The following is an 18,944-nucleotide window of genomic DNA, read 5'->3' on the forward strand; positions in this document are numbered from 1 at the left end:
CAATTTCTCTCTAAATGTTCTGAGGTCCCACACACCCCAGTCTGATCAGACTCCCTGTGAAGTGTCGCTCTCACCTGTAAGAAGTGGAGATGGTCCTTGGTCTCTGAAAGCTCCTTCAGCTCAGCTTCTCTCCTCTTCAGCTCCTCGATCTCCTTCTCCAGTTGCTCCATGACTCCTTCAGCCTTCTCTATTTCTCTCTTTTCTTGTTCTCTGATCCTCTCAGTCAGTTTCCTGTGGGCTTCCTCAATGCACCGCATCAGAGCAGTGAAGCTCTTCTCATTTTCTTCCACCTCTCTTACCACAGACATCTGAATAAATAGGATAAAGATTTAGAATTGAGTCACCTGATAAGAATAACAAAGCATGAGGCACGTTTGTTTTTATTTTGATGTTGTGATGGACAGTTTGAATTGGCTGGAGTGACTGGTGGTACTTTATTTGCCAAAGGAATGTCAGTTACAGACTGAATCCCACACAATAGTTCTTCCTCCATTATGCCTGCGTAACATCATCACTCTGCTGATGCTGCTATTTAAGGAAACTACAGGACTTTATGAGATACGCAGTCATGAAAGGCTTCCTTGTGAACGATCTTGAGAGCGATTAGGCAGGAGTCTGGTGGGGACACCTGTACTGCCTTGTGTGGAATCTCATTTTACCTGTGAGTTTGTATAAAAGTCTGGCCTTTAAAATGGGACATCTCCTGCTCTGCTGAGGTTAGGAGTGGAGTAGGACAACACTACAGCAGAAATAAAGAAGAGTTGTGAGTCTTTATTTCCATGTTTGATGTATTTCTACTTCTTTTATTAACTTTGCATTATTACTAATGAATTTGGTATTGTAACTATGACTAATACTTTTATGATGACACCTGGTGGGGTGTTCTATGTGGGAAGTAAATGTGAGGTAAAGGTGCCTGCTGTCCAGGATGACCAACCCCAAAGCTGGAGGCGTTCTGCTGTTTTCAGAACTTTTCACATCAGGACAGTGACTCACATAACTCTGTGACAGAAGGCAAGGATGATAAGACCTAAAAGGTCACCACCTAACCAGCCACTAGAATTAGGAAGAAATGATAATATGAGATTTATTATAAGGGAATTTAAATGAAGCTTTATTCCAGATACGGAGAGTCTCATAAGGTGTTTTGCCTTTTGGTGCACATGTGGAAAGCCACCCTAGTTGGTTGCATAGGCTCCTGGCTGGCGGTTATAAGATATTTATATAATTATAAGAGGTTGGATCAGACCACCAGTACAGCAGAACAATTTAAAAAGTTGAGGAGAAGTTGTGACATAGTGATCAGAAGTTCAGCCTATGCCACACATAAGACTGAGGACATTACATAGATAGATAGATAGATAGCTAGATAGATAGATAGATAGATAGATAGATAGATAGATAGATAGATAGATAGATAGATAGATAGATAGATAGATAGATAGATAGATAGATAGATAGATAGATAGATAGATAGATAGATAGATAGATAGATAGAGATAGATAGATAGATATAGATAGATTCACAATGACCAACATAGAACCTTTATATAATTAAAGATTTATTCTTCATTAAGTTGTATTCCACATACTCAGACACTCTATTGAGCCAAGTAAGGTAATTCAAAGCAAACAACGTTTCCGAACAGAATCCAAAGAAAGCTGTTTTAAAAGAAAGAACAGGTTGAAAAATCCAGAAAATCACAAAAGCATAAGGCACAGCTAAAAGAACACAAGAACTTGACAAACTCGCAGAGCACATTCACGGGATTTATAGAGCAGAAAGGTAAGGTGATTGGCGATGACTGGCAGATGGTCCACCGGTTGGTTAGCCACACACAAACCACATGGAACATAACAAGGGCAGTTTAAAGACAAAATCAAATACAAAGAATAAAACACATAGTCAACAAAATCAACATTTACATAAATAAATAAATAAACAAAAAAGACATGAAACAAGACTATGAACAACATCTAGTGGAAGGAATCCTAGCTGAGAAATGTCACAGTCATCACGGATGTAGGGAGGGGATTTCATGCATCAGTAATAAGCAGGAATTCTAGGATGAAAAAACAAATGCAGACGAGCATAGAAACATAAACCGAAGTGAAGGTCGGTCTGTGAGGTTGGCTCTCCTTCACTTCTACTTCTTCAGCTGTCACCTTTGTGTCTGGATTGGACTACACAGTGTTGAGTGACAGATTGTGCCCGCCTACTTTCATTGAGCTAAAGACACACCCTACTGGTCTGGACAGGCTGTGTTTAGTACTTTAGTACACTCGATGGTGTTAGTCTTTTAAGGTGAGTCTGTGTTTTATAAACTAGGTTGGATAAGTTTGGTCTTTCTGTACACAGAAATGTGTGTGAGGAGTCTGGGCATTAGAGAGTGTGGTATCTTGAACACTCTACAAGCTCATTACAGGGTCAGAGCTACACTAGTGATCACAATGTAAGCCAATTGGGGGTTTCTGCCATAAAACCAAACTGAAATGTGAGGATGTGGTGGAAAATCTGGAATAACTGGAAGAAACCCACTGAGATACTGGAAGAAGGGGTAAACTCCACATGGAAAGTGAATGGAGGACAGTGGATCTGAGATTCAGCAGATGCCACCACTGTCTTTGTGATAAAATATTAAAGCTGAAGTAAAACATTTGGAGGTTTACATTATGTAAAGGCTGCACTCAGTCAGACAGGGGAAATCCTTAAGTTGTGGAATCTAACTAAACTGAGAAATACAATAATGAAGAAGAGAAGACAATTACAATCTCCAGAACAAATCAAGAATATCCCATTTCTCTAAATGAGGTATTGTAAAGGACAAGACAGGCTCTCAAATCAGAATGTAACCTCTTGATAACAAAAGAACCTGAACAACTCATCTTTAAATCACAACATCATTATGGTGAACATGGAGAGAAGGCTAATAAGATCTTAGCTCAGCAATCCACAAGCAAGAAGTTTGCAACACAAAAACAGAAATTACCAGAGCAACTGGAGATAAAGTAATGAAGCCTAAAAATGTAAGTCACACATTTAGCAAGTACTGTAAGTCTTTATATTCTACTCAGTTTAAAGAAGATGAGACACAATGTGAGGAGTTCTTTGATGTTATACAAACACAACAGCTGGACACTCTTAGTGAAGAGGAACTGGACAAACCTCTGAAACTCTCAGAACTATTGGATGCTGTAAACTCACTCCAAAGTGGGAAAACAACAGGCCCTGATGGCAACCAGTGGAATTTTATAAAAACGTTTTCAACTAAGTTAGCTACACTATTATTAGCAAAGTTTAAAGAGCCTACAGACAACAAAAATCTACCCAAAAAACCTACCCAATTTTCGACAACTCCCACCCATTTCCTTTTCAAACGAAATCCTGACCAGTCCTGGGGAGTCAGACAGCATCTCATCATCAATTATTTATTTAAATTATCAGGAATATTGGCCCAGCTCTCGGCTCTTCTCTGTTTTTCTGGGTTGCAGTGTGAATCCTGTTGGGTAGTTTTTTACTTTTTAATTTTTTTTTTGTTTCTTTAAATTTCTGTTTAAACTTTCTGTTTTTTTAAATTGTTTTTTATTTTGACTTTGAAATTCATTTGTTGAATGATGTTTGAGTCTCTACTAAATAACACATGGGATTCTGTCACCAGTAAAAGGCCATGAAGAACACCAGATAATGTCTTCTCTAACTCTCCTTTCTCGTGTCCCTACTCATCATTACCAGTGAAGCTCTGCTGCTCTTCAAGTTCTCATTTATTTCTCCTCTTCTTGATATGAAGTGTTGTCTTCCTATTCTACTCACCTTCATCTCCTCCATCGCCCTCCTCGTCTCCTTCAGTGTCTTCTCTCTCTCCTAAAGTCTCCTCTTGATGTCACTCAGTGTCGCCCTCAGCTGTTTCTGTTTGGAAACACAAGAGGACACGCGTGGTCAGATCAGAATTCATGTTCACTTTGTGATTTCTTCTTCTCTTTCTGACTCCTGATATTTTCACAACACGTTTGTTTGACATTTTATGACACAACTTAGATTTGATTTAACAAACAGGAATGACAATAAAGATGAAAAGAAAGGTTTAATTTAATTGATGTAATATTGAGTTTGGGTTTGAAGAGTGTGTCAAATACAGAAGACAGTTTGACGGCACACTGGTGTGTGATTTAGTTCTTGACGTTTAGAAGACATCACATCGACAAACTGGGAAATGTGAAGTTCACACAACACCAAAAATAATAAAAACAAACTGGAGTGTTTAAGTAAAGAAACTGGTGAAAGGCCAGGAGGACTTAAACACGTCATGTCAGTAATTATACGATCTACAAGGCCATTTGATATCCTGAGTCAGACATGTGAGGACGTTGTCTGCCGTTGTCATTTTCTGGAGTGAAGTAAGATACTGAAATACAAAAACGATTCTGTTGAATTCAGGAAGAAGGCAACTTAAAGACATTCTTAAACTCAGAAATGATATTTTTATATGTTACTTACCTCAGGTGTTTTGTTTAGGTGATGAATTATTATTTTTAATAAAATTCGGGAGCTCCGCCCCCTGCTCACTTCGCTCACCCACCCGCAGGTTTGTTTCGTGCGGCACTTCAAACATTTAAAAGCCTGTACAGCACCTGTCCTTTTGTCTCACTACCTTGTCTCTCTTCTCCCCCAGACATCCTCTGCTCCTGTGGTGGTCCCGCTCCTGAGGCGCACCCCTATGAACAGGATGATTTTGTATTCTTCTAATTGAGAGGGAGAACTGTCCTCTCTGACTACACACGGAGCTCGATTCTCTCCTGAAAGAGACTTATGTTTGTTTGAAGTGTCTGAATAAAGTTTGTCACTAAAATCTCCTGTGTATCTGTGCCACTCTGTGACCCAAGCGTGACCTCATACGTGGATTTCACTTTCACCAAACCACAAATGTTTTAATTCTCGTGGAGAGGCCTCTTCATTGGGAATAAACACTACTTTAACATGATGGCAACTCAAATTAGACGATCTACAAGTCTCTGACTTAAAGTTTCAATCCAAACAATATATTCAATCTCTTTTCGCTCTATTGATATTTCAGTGAGTAATAATTTCCATTTGTTTGTGCGAATGCGATCTTTACTATCATTTTAGTAGACTTTCGAAATGGCCAAAGTCTCTATCTCGCTGATTTTGCTTCAGTCTTTCTGGACTATCCAAAAAGTCTCTTCAGAAAGATCAGGTCTCGTCTCTTATAATAGAGAGATGTTTATTATGTTGATGTGTTTTGGTTTCACCAGAGCCTTCAAGACCACTCAGCCATCCCTGTTAAGGGGTCTGCTCAGAGATGTGCAGATGGGTGAGCCTGTGGTGTCCTGATGATGGACTATCTGTCAGGCAGACTCAAGGACTGTGTGAGCAACACTGGAGAAGCACTAGGAACAGGCCTGTCTGCTTTACTCTTCACTCTGCGCACCTCACACTGGAAAGAACACAATTTCTCTTTTCTTGGATATCCACAAATCACCCAAGGAGTGTCTCAGTGGGCTTTAACAGGCCATGTAGAACACTAATGAAGAGTCTGATGAGTTATATCATTAAAAACAGAAAATCTACACAGAAATAGTATATTGACATTTGTGAGCTGAAGTTATTGTAAGAATTGTAGACTTAACTCTGGAGTACAATACAGACTGACATGTGACAATAATGTGTCTCTTAAACAGCCCTGAGATCAGCCAAATGCAAACTCAGATTCTTTAAAAATGGACAAACACCACAAAGGCAGACAAGCAGCTAAGCACACTCAGCGTGTAAGTGTCAGCAGTACAGAGTGTGTCTATCGATGTGTCAGACCTTCTATTGAATTACGTTTAGGATGACATTGTGTGCTCACTTACTACGCTGACATCAGCCAACTGTAACATCATCTTGTTAAGAACACCTCAGGAGGGTCCGAATGTCAGACATTTCTACGCGTAGCCCACGTGACGCTCGCACCCCTGCCAGTGGACATTTCTAGACTGCAGGCTATAGTTGCCCTCCCACTGCTTTAGAAACTCAAAAGAGAAACTGATCAGAGCAGAAAGAAACTCAGCTGGCTGTGAGGAGAGAACTCAGTTGTTTGTGGGCCATCTTGGGGATCTCATCCTGAGCTGTTTGATGACTTGCACCAGTCTCACCAGGATGGACTCCAGCAGCCAATGCTCTGAACTTGAAACATCAGGTTTATAAGGTCCAGTAAAACCTCGACTATCAGTCAGGGGTCAGGACTGAGGCTGTGACGGATAAGAGAAAAGACGGATAACAGAGCAGCTAATTTCGAAATGACACACAGTAGATTAGTTTAGTGAACAGTCGTAAAAAAACTATATTAACAAAATGAATTAATTTATATAATATTGTAATGACCAGCGTAATAAGTAAATACAACTCAGAGGTCCTGGAGTTTTCTATGTTTTACGTGGAGTCTTTGTTCCCTCACAAGCGGTGTCCTGTCTTACACTCCGTTATTTGGTTACTGAGCTCACCTCCTAAACAATCACAGAAAGCTTTCCCTACCGATCAGTTGATCTCCTGCCACTCTCATTGTGTCTTTTTGATACACAAACACTCCAACTTATTGTCTCCTGACTCCCTGCTCCACACCTTCACTTCTCTCCTCACTTCTCCTGTCCGCCCCTCACAGAACAGAAGCCCCTCAGCCAGTCCCATCACTTACAGCTTTCCGCCCTTTCTGCCCCATACAGAGCATCACAAGCTGCCTGCACACCACAATATATTAACACAACCTGATATAACAGAATATATAAAGAAAATGACAATGCAGATGACCATTAACATTAATACAGAATAACGTTACCGTCACTGGTTTCAATTTTCAACACATTTTTCAATTTTTTCAGCATCCCCTTTTGTATCATTCACTGTTGGCCTTCCTACTCCGTCATTGCAGCAATACTTGAAGAGCTGTTGCTGTTTCGTAAACGTTTAATAAGTTCAAACACCACACACATATGTTGATAGGCCATAACAATGTATAGTCGTTTAGTTTAATTAGAACAAAAGAGAAAATCTACAAACCGCTATTAAAGCTGAAGGTACGTAACGGACACGGGGATTTCTGTTGTTCCAATGTGCAGAACTCGGAGTAGTAATCGGGAGACGCTGGCGTGCACAAGGTTGGGTTTTTGTTATTTAGTCCTGACAGTTAATCAAGTGACAGATAATCGAGTTTTACTGGAGATGAAGAGATTTCTCTGTCACATTAAATGTACAAATTCCTTAACTCAAAGTTATTCAAACAGTTTCCATTAAACACTAAACATCATTCACCTGCTTTTCTTCTCTTTCCGTCTCCAGCTCGACCATTTCATGATTTTTATGTCCACTCACCACACACATCACGCAGATACAGGAATCATCAGTTTTACAGAATATCTCCAGACTTTTCTGATGTTTCTCACAGAGTTTCTCCTTCAGATTTCTATCAGGATCAACCAGCTTGTGGTGCTTCAGGGCGTCTCCTTCATAGTGAGGCTGCAAGTGAGTCTGACAGTAGGAGGCCATGCAGGTGAGACAGGACTTCACCGCTCTGAACTTCTCACCAGTACAGAAGTCACACTCCACGTCTCCAGGGCCAGCATAATTCTGAGGAGGAGGAGAACTGAGAGTTGTCTTCTTTAATTTCTTGATGACTTCATTCAGCAGATTATTTCTTCGCAGATCAGGCCTCGTTGTGAAGGTGTGTCTGCACTTATGACAGCTGCACTCTTGGCTCTGATCCCTGTAGTTGGTTAAGCACTTCAGACAGAAATTATGTCCACAGGGGATGGAGACGGGATCAGTCAGGGTATCCTCACACAACGAGCAGGTGAACTCGTCCTGTGACACAAACATTTGGGCTTCAGCCATCGTCAGTCTGAGGAACAAGAAAAAGAAAGTGAAAGTTTGTCTGAACTCAGTGAGGAGGAGATTTAAAAAGAAATCTGAGAGCTCACAGAGAGAACATCTGAGGAGACACTGAGGGTGAACAGTTAATGTGAGACAGGAGCTCAGAGAGTGAAGACCACCAAGTGACAGAAGAGATGACCTGTCACAGGGGGTCTGGTAAAGTGTCATTCACGTCAGTATTTCTTATTCATTTATTACACACTGAAGTCCACATCAGACTCCACATTAGTCCTCTTTATTTAAAAAATTATCCATCCCGTAATAAGTTCTCGTCTCCTGCTTATCAATAATGAATTTTTATGTTTTTCTTTGTCCATGCCAGGAATTTGTCAGATTATTCAGTAAAGACCCCAACTGAAGCCCACTCAGTTTAAGAAACAGAATAATATGATACATTAATAAACACACGGATAGTAGAAATATGAAAACATCTTAAAAACTGATAACAGACAGACAGACACACACACACACACACGCACACACACACTCACAAACACACACACACACACACTCACACACACGTAACACACATCAGGCGCTCGCCACTCTCGGCTCCTTCACAGTTTTTTAGATTTTCTTGCTTATTCAAGTCGTTTTATCTCAGGATTTGTGAGACTTAATCAGGTCTGTTGAACAGGCTCGTCTACTCCTGCACCCTACGATTAACACACACAGATCTGAGTCACACAATTGGGTATAAGTGATGCCCTGATGCCAGTCCCTCTGTAATAGCCCACCTCAGACTCATTCCACTTAAGTACATAAGAGTGACCCCTCCAGCCTGTCACTTCTTAGTGTCCCACACTGGGACTCGCTGTCACCAACACTAACAAATGTACAGATGTCTCTGAGACACATGAAGGCTCGTATAACATTTGGTTTTATACCAGTTACCAACCAAGGGGGTCTTACTTCTGCCGCTCTTGCTCTTCTGCATCCAGCACCACAACAACAAAAACAACATTTATTTATATAGCACATTTTCAGACTAAAAAATGTAGCTCAAAGTGCTTTACAAAATGAAAAATAGAAAAATAAATGACAAAGTAAGAAATTAAAATAAGACAACATTAGTGAACATAGAATAAGAGTAAGGTCCAATGGCCAGGGAGGATTGAAAAAACAAAAAAAAACACCAGACTGCTGGAGAAAACAATAAAATCTGCAGGGGTTTCCAGGCCACGAGACCACCCAGTCCCCTCTGGGCATTCTACCTCACATAAATGAACAGTTCTCTTTGTAGTTAGGTTTCTCATGGAAGGACTTGATGATGATTGTCATGCAGACTTCTGGCTTTTAATCCATCAATGTAAAGACATCACGGTACTTTGAGTAGATGGTGGCACAGGACGCCACCACAAAGAAACCGGAAAAAGAAACAGAAGAGAGAGTAGGGGTTAGTACGGATTTTAGAGCCACCATGAATAGTTATTATAATGAATTGGATATACAGAGTATCAGGATTAAATTAAAGTGAAGTTATGAGATGGCAATGTTAAAATTAAGTGTTTTCAGCAGTTTTTTAAAGTGCTCCTCTGTATTAGACTGGTGAATTTCTATCGGTCAGCTATTCCAGATTTTAGTTCATAACAGCAGAAGGCCACCTCAACACTTCTTTTAAGTTTTGCTCTTGGAATTCTAAGCAGACACTCATTTGAGGATTTAAGATTACAACTTGGAATATAAGATGTCAGACATTCCGATATATAAGATGGAGCGAGATTATTTAAGGCTTTATAAACCATAAGCAGAATTTAAATTCAATTCTGAAAGACACAGGTAACCAGTGAAGTGAAATCACAACTGGAAAAATGTCCTCGGATTTTCTTTTCCTAGTTAGGATTCTAGCAGCTGCATTCTGCCCTCGTTTGATGTCTTTTTTGGGTAGTCCTGAGAGGAGTGTGTTACAGTAATCTAGTTGACTAAAAACAAAAGCGTGATCTAATTTCTCAGCATCTTTCAATTATATAGAAGGTCTAACTTTTGCTATGTTTCTTAAGTGAAAAAATGCTATCGTAGTGGTCTGATAAATATGTGATTTAAAATTCATATTACAGTCAACAGTTACCCCTAAGCTTTTTACCTCCGTCTTGACTTTTAATCCTAATGTATCAAGTTTATTTCTAATAGCCTCATTGTATCCATTATTGCCAATCACAAATATTTCAGTTTTCTCTTTATTTAGCTTCAGAAAATTACTATTCATCCATTCAGAAATACAAGTGAGACATTGTGTTAGTGAATCAAGAGAAATGGGCTGTGGTAGCTCACGTTATGCCCCAAGATAATCTGACCTAACGGAAGCATGTAGATTGAGAAAAGCAGCGGACCAGGATAGAGCCTTGTGGACCACCATATAGAATATCAGGTGTCATTGAAGTTTAATTACCACAATTAACAAAGAATTTTCTCCCTGCCAGGTAGGATTCAAACCAATTTAAGACCCTGCCAGAGAGGCCCACCCATTGACTAAGGCGATTTCTAAGAATATTGTGCTCAAAGGTGTCAAATGTGACACTCAGATCTAAGAGGATGAGAACAGATAGATGGCCTATGTCTGCATTTACACACAAGTCATTGACTACTTTAACGAGTGCAGTTTCTGGGCTGTGATTTGTTTTAAAACCTGACAGAAACTTATCAAGAATAGCAGGTTTATTAAGGTGGTCATTTAACTCCATAATGATGGCCTTCTCTAGGATTTCACTTCAGAAATGCAAGTTAGAGATGGGTCTAAAATTGTCAAAAACAGAGGAGTCGAGATTATTTTTCTTGAGCAGGGGTTTAACTACAGCAGTCTTAAAACAGTCTGGGAAGACCCCCGTATCTAATAACGAGTTTACTATGTCAAGAACATTATCAATTAGTACGCCAGATACTTCTTTGAAAAAACCTGTTGGTATTGGGGCAAGGACAGAGGTGGAGGGTCTCAGCTGATAAATTATTTTATATAAATCAGGTAAATCTATCCTGGTGAAAGAATGTAATTTGTTTATAATGGAGTACTGGGGCTTAAGAGGATGCGCAGTGTTGGGGAGATATACTATGTTATTTCTAATATTATTAATTCTTTGATTGAAAAATAGAGCAATAGCCTCACAGGTTTTACTGGAACTATTTTGAAGGCATTCCTTTGCATTTTCTGGGTTTAGCAGATGATGAATCATAGAGAATAAAACTCTGGGATTACTAGCATTGTTATTTATAATCTTAGAGAAATAGCAGCGCCTCTCAAGACGGACTGTGTTATTGTATTCTGTTATTTCAACCTTCAGTATTTCATAATGGATAGTTAGTTTAGTTTTCCTCCATTTACACTCAGCTCTACGACATGCTCTCTTTAAATCAGACACTCTTTGGGTCTTCCATGGTATAACAATGCTAGAAGATTTTTTAACTGTCTTTACAGGTGCAACTAAGTCAAGAGCAGCTCTCACTTTAGTATTAAATCTTTCCACCTTACTATTTACATTATCTTCGCTATTATAGTTGGCACTATAAACGGACTAATTTCTTAGAATGTTTGTAAGTTTTAAAGTTGCTGATGAGTCAAATAAGCGTTTTTTAACAATATGCTTCTCATGAATGTTTTCTATCATTATTTCTATATTAAATAGTAGAAGAAAATGTTCTGATAGACCTGTATAAATGATCTGCTTTACATCATTGTTTAGTCCTTTGGTAATTACTAAGTCTAACGTATGACCTGCTTTATTTGTAGGCTGATTAATGAGCTGTCTCAAATCAAAAGAGTCCAGGAGGTTCATGAATTGCTTTACTTTTTGGTCACATTGATTGTTGATATGAAAATTATCACACCACAGACACACCACATGCACTTCACGTCAGGTCATCTACCTCAACATAAGCACATTCAGGCCTGGCCAGTACTTGGATTGGAGACCATCTAGGAAAAGCTTGGGTGTCTGCTTGAAAAGGTGTTGGTGAGGCCAATAGGGGGCTTACCCGGTGGTCTGAATGTGGATCCCAATGCCCCAATGCAGTGACGAGGACACTGTGCTGTATAAATGGTGCTGTCCATCAGATGAGATGTAAAACTGAAGTCCTGACTCTCTGTGGTTATTAAAGATCCCTGTGTGTCCTCCATAAAGATGTCTTTGCTAAATTACCCTCCAAGGCCTTGTCATTGTGCCCCACTAATCATCCCCTGTCTCTCATTAGCTAACTGTTTCTCTCACCACTTCACCATCTAATAGCTCATGTGTGGTGAGCATACTGGCACAAAAATGGCTGCCATCACATCATCAGGTGGATGCTGCACATTAGTGGTGGTTGAAGTGGCTCCCCACTCACTGTGTAGAAGAGCTTTGAGTTGTGAGACAAGCACAATAAAAATATAAAGAATTATTATTATTATTATTATTATTATTATTATTATTATTCAAGTGCCACCTCTCAGTGTTGATAACACCCTGGGCAAGAAAGCAGTCATTTCCAACATCCATTGCTCTAATATTTACTTCAGTCACTCGAGAAATAAAGACAAAGTATAGAAATGTCAAAGGAATGCGGCATTTAATAATCTGTGATGAAATATAAGAGATCAGCGTGGACCTCAGCGTTATCATTGGCAGAGCACTACCTATTGGAATGTAAGTCAGGTATTAATAAAATGCATTATATTTTACATTCCAACAGATGGCACATTACAAACATTTGTAGTACTAAAATGTATAGAATGTTGGAATGACAAATACAATGTGTATGTCTCAGTTATATACAGTGGACCCCTGCGAAGTTCCGGTTCAGAGTTTGCAACCTCAGTCATTTGCGGATTTTTCCTTTGAACCTATCTAATAATTGTTAGTGGAAACCGCAAACATTCACTGCAATTTTATGGCTTTTTTCGTGAAAATCCTGTGCTGTAGAGAGAAGAGGACGCAACTGTAAGGAAAACATGGCTTGGGATGGTGAAAGTAGCCAATAGAATTTGAAACTGCAACTCCCAACAATCCCTGCAGTGTCTCTGATTTGTGTTCTGCTGAGGCTGCTGGGGCTGTTGGGGTCAAAGGATGTCAGCGTGGCTTTTAAAAAGGGAGCCAGTGACCAAAAGCAAAAAAAGTTTTTGTAATTTGTGTTTGATGTTCCTGTCTGTCTGCCAGCCTTCTGTTGGTTACCTGTACTTATTCATTTTGTCTTCGATCGTTTTGTACGTCTGGATTGTCTGCCGTCTGGCTGTGTACATGAGGACTGTAAGTGGATTCATGGCCATCCTGTGAAGAAAGGAGCGCTCCTGAACCCGTCCACCTGTCTTCACCATTTCATGAACTAGCAGTAGGACTATCTTTACATTCCCATTCAACGTGCAGATCTCTGGACTTTCTATTTTCATCATTACATTTCATCCATTGTTGTTTTTCATGATTTACTGTGTGTGTTTTGTTTGTGTTTTGTTGTATTTAATGTGTAATCGCCATAAGGTGATCAGGGGTGGTATCGCTGTTTTCATTTGTTTTCATTACATTCTTTATTTGCTGTTTGATTTCCGCTTTGTTTTGTTTTTGTCTCTGTTTGTGAGTGCGTGAGGGTCGGCCCAAGGCTGGCTGTGTCCCTGGAATCTGCACCATAAAAATAAATCTCCATCTTCTTGACTGTGTGAATCTTAACGGCACCGGACCACTACAGTGTTATTCATTTCTCCTTGCTGCTGATTGGCTGTGATGCGTCTCCAGCTGAGTGTTCTCGTGTTTTCCGTTTTCTGCCTCTTATCCCTTAAACTGCCACAACCAGCTATAGTCGTTTCAAAGTGCCATTTGTGAACACGCAGGAGCTGATCAGTCAGTGATGTACATTCATTGAGCAGCCAGCTCATGACCACTGCCAGTGTGGCTGAGTTAGTTTGTTTTATTATGAACATTCTCAAAACTATGTTTTTTATACTGAAATTCTTCTGTTTTATATATAATGTGAATGTAATCATTGTATCTGTTGTATATAGTTCCTATTTGTCTGTTGTAGTTGGGGGGGGCTTTAATTATATTTAACACCCATAGGACGCACATGTGACGTACAGCAGACTCCTGGCAAAAGCTGGATGACACTTTTGCAGGTAAGGCGCTTCTCAATGCTCTCAGTCTCTTGTATAAGCTGACAAGTTTTAAATGAGTGTTTTCTGTCTGAAACTGAATGGAAACATCACGCCATGTGGTTGTTGATGTGTTTTGAGGTTCTGTTGTCACTTTTGGTCGGCAGAAATGGACTTTAAAAGTGTTTGGTTTAGCGGAGATCCAATCTCATTGGTATTTTGTTTGGCTTGCTACAGGAGACAGAGATCGCCTGACGTTACATGTGCTGACTGTGCCCTTTACTGCTTGTCTTGTAGGTATGTTGCAACGTTAATTATTGTCCTTCATTGTTATCATTTATATTCAATTGTTAAATTTGTATTTATTGTATTTGTGTATATATGTTTAATTAGAAAAGAAAAAGCTGGATGACGCTTTTGTAGAATAAACGGCAGAATTCGGGTATTGCTGTGTCTGTCTTCTTCCAAATCACCAGCAGCCATTCTAAAGCCGCTACATAAAACTGGTGCCGTGACCCGGATCCACTGATCAGCTACCGCCTATCGCCGAGGTCAAGCTTTGTGCTCGTGACATCATGGGATATCAAGTTGGTGGAAGTGTGGATCTTTTTGTAGCTGCTGAGATGGTTTTTGGTGTTTTGCATAAGCGCAACTGTGGTTAATATAAGTTCATGTTAAGAGTTAGTGACATAAGTTGAAATATTTCATGTAAACTGCTTAATAGTTCTTGCTCACTGTTATTGTAACTGTTTTGTTCCTGTGTGAGATATGACAGGCAGAGGTCAACATACCTTTAATATTTCTACACAATTTCCAGGCAGGGGGAGGGGTTTGTTTAATATAGATGGAGCAGTTGGTAGGACCCCAGTGCTAACCTATGATTTAAATGAACCATTTGAATCAGAAAGCGTAAATGACATACCTGTCCTTGGACCTCAATTCTCGACTCCCGTTACAAATGACAACACTGTACAACAGTTACGTGTGTTAATTGGTGAGTTGGGGAGCCAGATAGGTGAATCCATAGCCAGCTGTTTGCTGGCTAGTCAGCACCCATTCACTCCAAGTCAGTCTCCACCAGCTGAGTCAGCTGGGGTTGAACCACCTGACACAACCCTAAACTTGTCCAAAGTGAGCTTAGTAGTGAGGCCGGATATCAAAGAGCCCCCGATGTATCGTGGCGATGGTGCAGACAGATACTCCATTCAGGAGTGGATTGAGCTGATGGAGGTGTACCTGCATAAAAAAGGCCTTCCAAGTCATGAACAGGGAGATGAGGTCCTGAACCACCTCCTTGGTAAGGCAAAAAGTATAGTCAAAGTGGGACTGAAAAGCAACCCCTCACCTGGTGCTACTGTTAACCCTGAGACAATCTATGCTATATTGAGACGTTACTTTAGTGAGAGCCCTGCTTCATGTCTACCACTGGCCGATTTCTATGCCACCCAACCAATAGCAACAGAAATGCCAATAGATTACTGGGTCAGGTTGAACACAGCTGCTGAAGTGGCCAATAGGCACTTGGGACGTCAGGGTAGTAAATTAGAGAATATGGATGCAGAAATAGCCATGATGTTTTATCCGAAACTGTCCTGAGCGTAGTCTCGCATGTGCTTTCAAGTGTAAGCCTACAAGCAAGTGGTCAATTACAGAGGTTCAAGAGGCTATAGATGAGCATCAGCGAGAATGCCGAGCTAAAAGATCAGGTGCAGACATGATGAAGTCACATGCTATACAAGTGGCCACTGTCGTAACAAGTAGCAGTGTGCCAGAACCCCAAGTTGCATGTGCTCATGTGAACACAGCCAGGTGCATCCCGTCTAATCCAACCAAGTCAAGTGAGGCAGTCATGTCAGAGCCAAGTGCTCTGGAACGTGTGCTAAGTATGCTGGAGAGAGTGTTAGAGCGCACCAGCCAGCCTGTTCATGCTACGGCTAGACCACAGGCTTCAACCCCAGCACGTTCCCTTCCATGCCAAGTCTTCTGGGACGCCTCTCACTCAACACGAACACATTGTATGCGGGAGAGGAGATGTCTAACCTGTCTAGAAATAGGGCATCAGCGGAGAGACTGCCCCAAAGCCGTTATTGCACAGAATGTTAGCTCATCTGATCAGGGAAACTAAGTTGCTCACAATCAGGAGGGGACAGTGTGAGTAAAAATGTTGAAGCCCTCAACCTTGATGAAGATGTGCAGTTTGTGTATACAAAGTGCCTGAAATCTGCCCCACCTGGAAGTACTGTACTGTTTCAGAACATGATTAGACTTGATAAAGCTGACAATCTGTTTTATACCAGTGCACAGGTGGGTGATAAAGTCTCACTACAAGCGTTGCTCGACACCGGCTCTATGGCTTGCACCATTAATGAAGAAGCTGAGCAGGTGGTAAAGAATGCTGGATTGGCACTGGAGACTGACAATATCCAGACTGATGTTGTGCTCATTGGCTGTGGTGGAGTTCAGGTTAGGCCCAAGTGCATTTACAATTTAAGGATGGAGGTGTATGGATGTGCATTCAGTGTGCCTGCCTTGGTGGTCCCTGGGCAAAAAGACCAGCTTATCCTGGGCACAAATGTTATAAAGCACCTTCTAAAGTGGTTCAAGCAGTCTCCCCAGTTCTGGCATGTTGTAAGCAAACCTGAGTCCACTAAAGCACCTGAAATAATGCAGTTTCTTAATATGCTGTCTGGCATTAACAGGTGGAGAGGTGAAACAATCCCAGATGTTATTGGAACCGCCAGGTTGGCGCAGGCAGTGACTCTTCTCCCTAAACAAGAACACCTGGTTTGGGCCAAATTACCTGCAGCCTCACCTCTTTCTGAGGGCAGTGCCATGTTGATCGAACCATCTAAGGCACAAACTCACAAGAAAAGCATCATTGTCTGCAGGTCGGTGTGCTCCATGAGTGGTGATAAGTGGGTCCCAATAAGGATTTTGAACACCTCTGACAAACCTATCATCTTAAAGCGCAACACCAAGGTTGCAAATGTGTCACCCTGCATTGCTGTTGAAGATTTGGATGTGACCACTGGACAGACACCAGCTGAGGAGCTTGATCTGCAGAGTCAGACGCTGTGTGATGAAGTGGTCAGCAAGCCAGGCGACCCTCCTTGTCCCAGTTTTCATGATAGCCTACATAAGCTGGGGTTGGAAGATCTGGATATTGACTCCTGTGAGGTGTCCCACCACTGGAAATCTCAGTTGCTGCAGCTGGTGCAAAAGTATGAGGATGTGTTCTCAAAGAGTAAGCTTGACTGTGGGATGGCTAAAGACTTTGTTCACCACATCCATCTGTCTGATGATCGACCCTTCAGACTTCCATATCGACATGTCCCACCAGGGCAATATCGTAAGCTCCGTCAAGTGCTCACAGAGATGGAAGAGCTTGAGATCATCCGCAAGTCTAACAGTAAGTGGGCCTCCCCACTAGTGCTTGTTTGGAAGAAGAATGGTGATCTCAGGATATGTGTGGATTATCGCTGGCTGAACACGTGCACAATCAAGGACGCACATCCCTTGCCACACCAGTCTGACTGTCTAGCAGCTCTGGGAGGGAGCGCCATCTTTAGTGCCATGGACCTTACCTCTGGCTTTTATAACATCGCAATGGCAGAGGAACACAAAAAACTTACAGCTTTCACCACACCTATGGGGCTGTATGAGTTTAACACGCTCCCGCAGGGCCTCTGTAATAGCCCTGCCAGCTTCATGCACCTCATGATGGGTATTTTTGGTGACCAGAACTTCCTGACGATGCTCTGTTACTTGGATGATGTGCTAGTGTATGCACCCAATGAAGCTGAAGCCCTCAAGAGGCTGGAGATGGTCTTCAGCAGGCTCCATGCTCATGGACTGAAACTGGCCCCCCAAAAATGCCAGCTACTCAGAAGAACTGTGAGGTTCTTGGGGCATGTTGTGGATGAAAGTGGTGTCTCAACTGACCCTGACAAGGTCAAAGCTATCGCTGCTATGACAGAGGCTGACCTTATGATGGAGGATGGCTTAACGCCATCACAGAAGAAGATCAGGTCATTCTTGGGCATGGTCATGTACTATCAGCAGTTCATCCAAGATTGTTCCAGTATAGCTAAGCCCTTGTTCGCCCTGACTGCTGCACCTAAGAGGAGGAAAGGGAATGCACGAGGTGCTGCTTCGTTCAGGAAATTACATCCAAGTGACTGGAGGCAGGAGCAGCGTGACTCGTTTGAACAGTTAAAATCTACTCTCTTAGACTCTGTTGTCCTCGCACACCCTGATTTCAGTCGACCATTCATCTTGTCCACAGATGCCTCGCAGGATGGATTAGGTGCTGTGCTATCTCAGGTCCAAGAGGGTGAGAGTAAGGCACGCCCCATTGCCTTTGCCAGCAAGGCTCTCACCTGTGCTCAGAGCAACTATCCAGTGTACCGTCTAGAGTTTCTGGCACTGAAATGGTCTGTTTGTGATAAATTTAGCCATTGGCTAAAGGGACACAACTTCACCGTCTGGACAGACAACAATCCGCTAACCTACATCCTCACAAAGCCCAAACTCGACGTGTGCGAGCAGAGATGGGTAGCAAAACTGTCCCCATACAACTTCAGCATCAAGTACATCTCTGGTAGTAAGAACATTGTTGCAGACGCCCTAAGCAGGCAGCCCTTTGTCCAAAATCGTGTTTGCCAGAGGCTCATCAAAGAGCCGTACAAAGCACTATTAGAGGAGTCGGAGCAGGTTAGAGAGGGCATGGTCCAGGAGGCATTTAGAGTCAGTGCTAACAACCAGAATATCAAGTGCTCATTCCCACCTGAGAGCCTTAGACACTGCTCTATGACAAGCGGTGAAGTGTCTGCGGTCCTTTCAGGTCATATGGAATGGGACCAAGGAGCCAACCAGAGGGTGGTCACTTGGTTGGCTCAAGACCTGGAAAAGCTAATCCCACCTGGCCAAGATGCCTTGCCTGTCTTCTCTCTCCGAGAGCTCCAGGATGAGCAA

The 18,944-nt window shown here is 41.6% G+C and overlaps 1 protein-coding gene across 1 annotated transcript; it reads right to left on the reverse strand.

Moving 5' to 3' along the window:
- Nucleotides 1-17: 17 nt before the first annotated feature.
- On the reverse strand, nucleotides 18-7,885 carry LOC127526448 (E3 ubiquitin/ISG15 ligase TRIM25-like; the record flags this gene model as incomplete). The annotated part of the gene is made up of 2 exons (XM_051922011.1): nucleotides 7,307-7,885; nucleotides 18-308 (listed from the first exon to the last, which is right to left on the reverse strand). Coding segments are annotated over exons 1-2 (870 nt in total), but the record flags the coding sequence as incomplete, so codon positions are not given.
- Between the last annotated feature and the right edge of the window lie 11,059 nt (nucleotides 7,886-18,944).

This window comes from Erpetoichthys calabaricus, unplaced genomic scaffold, assembly GCF_900747795.2.
Source record: "Erpetoichthys calabaricus unplaced genomic scaffold, fErpCal1.3, whole genome shotgun sequence".
NCBI classification, from domain to species: Eukaryota; Metazoa; Chordata; class Cladistia; order Polypteriformes; family Polypteridae; genus Erpetoichthys; species Erpetoichthys calabaricus.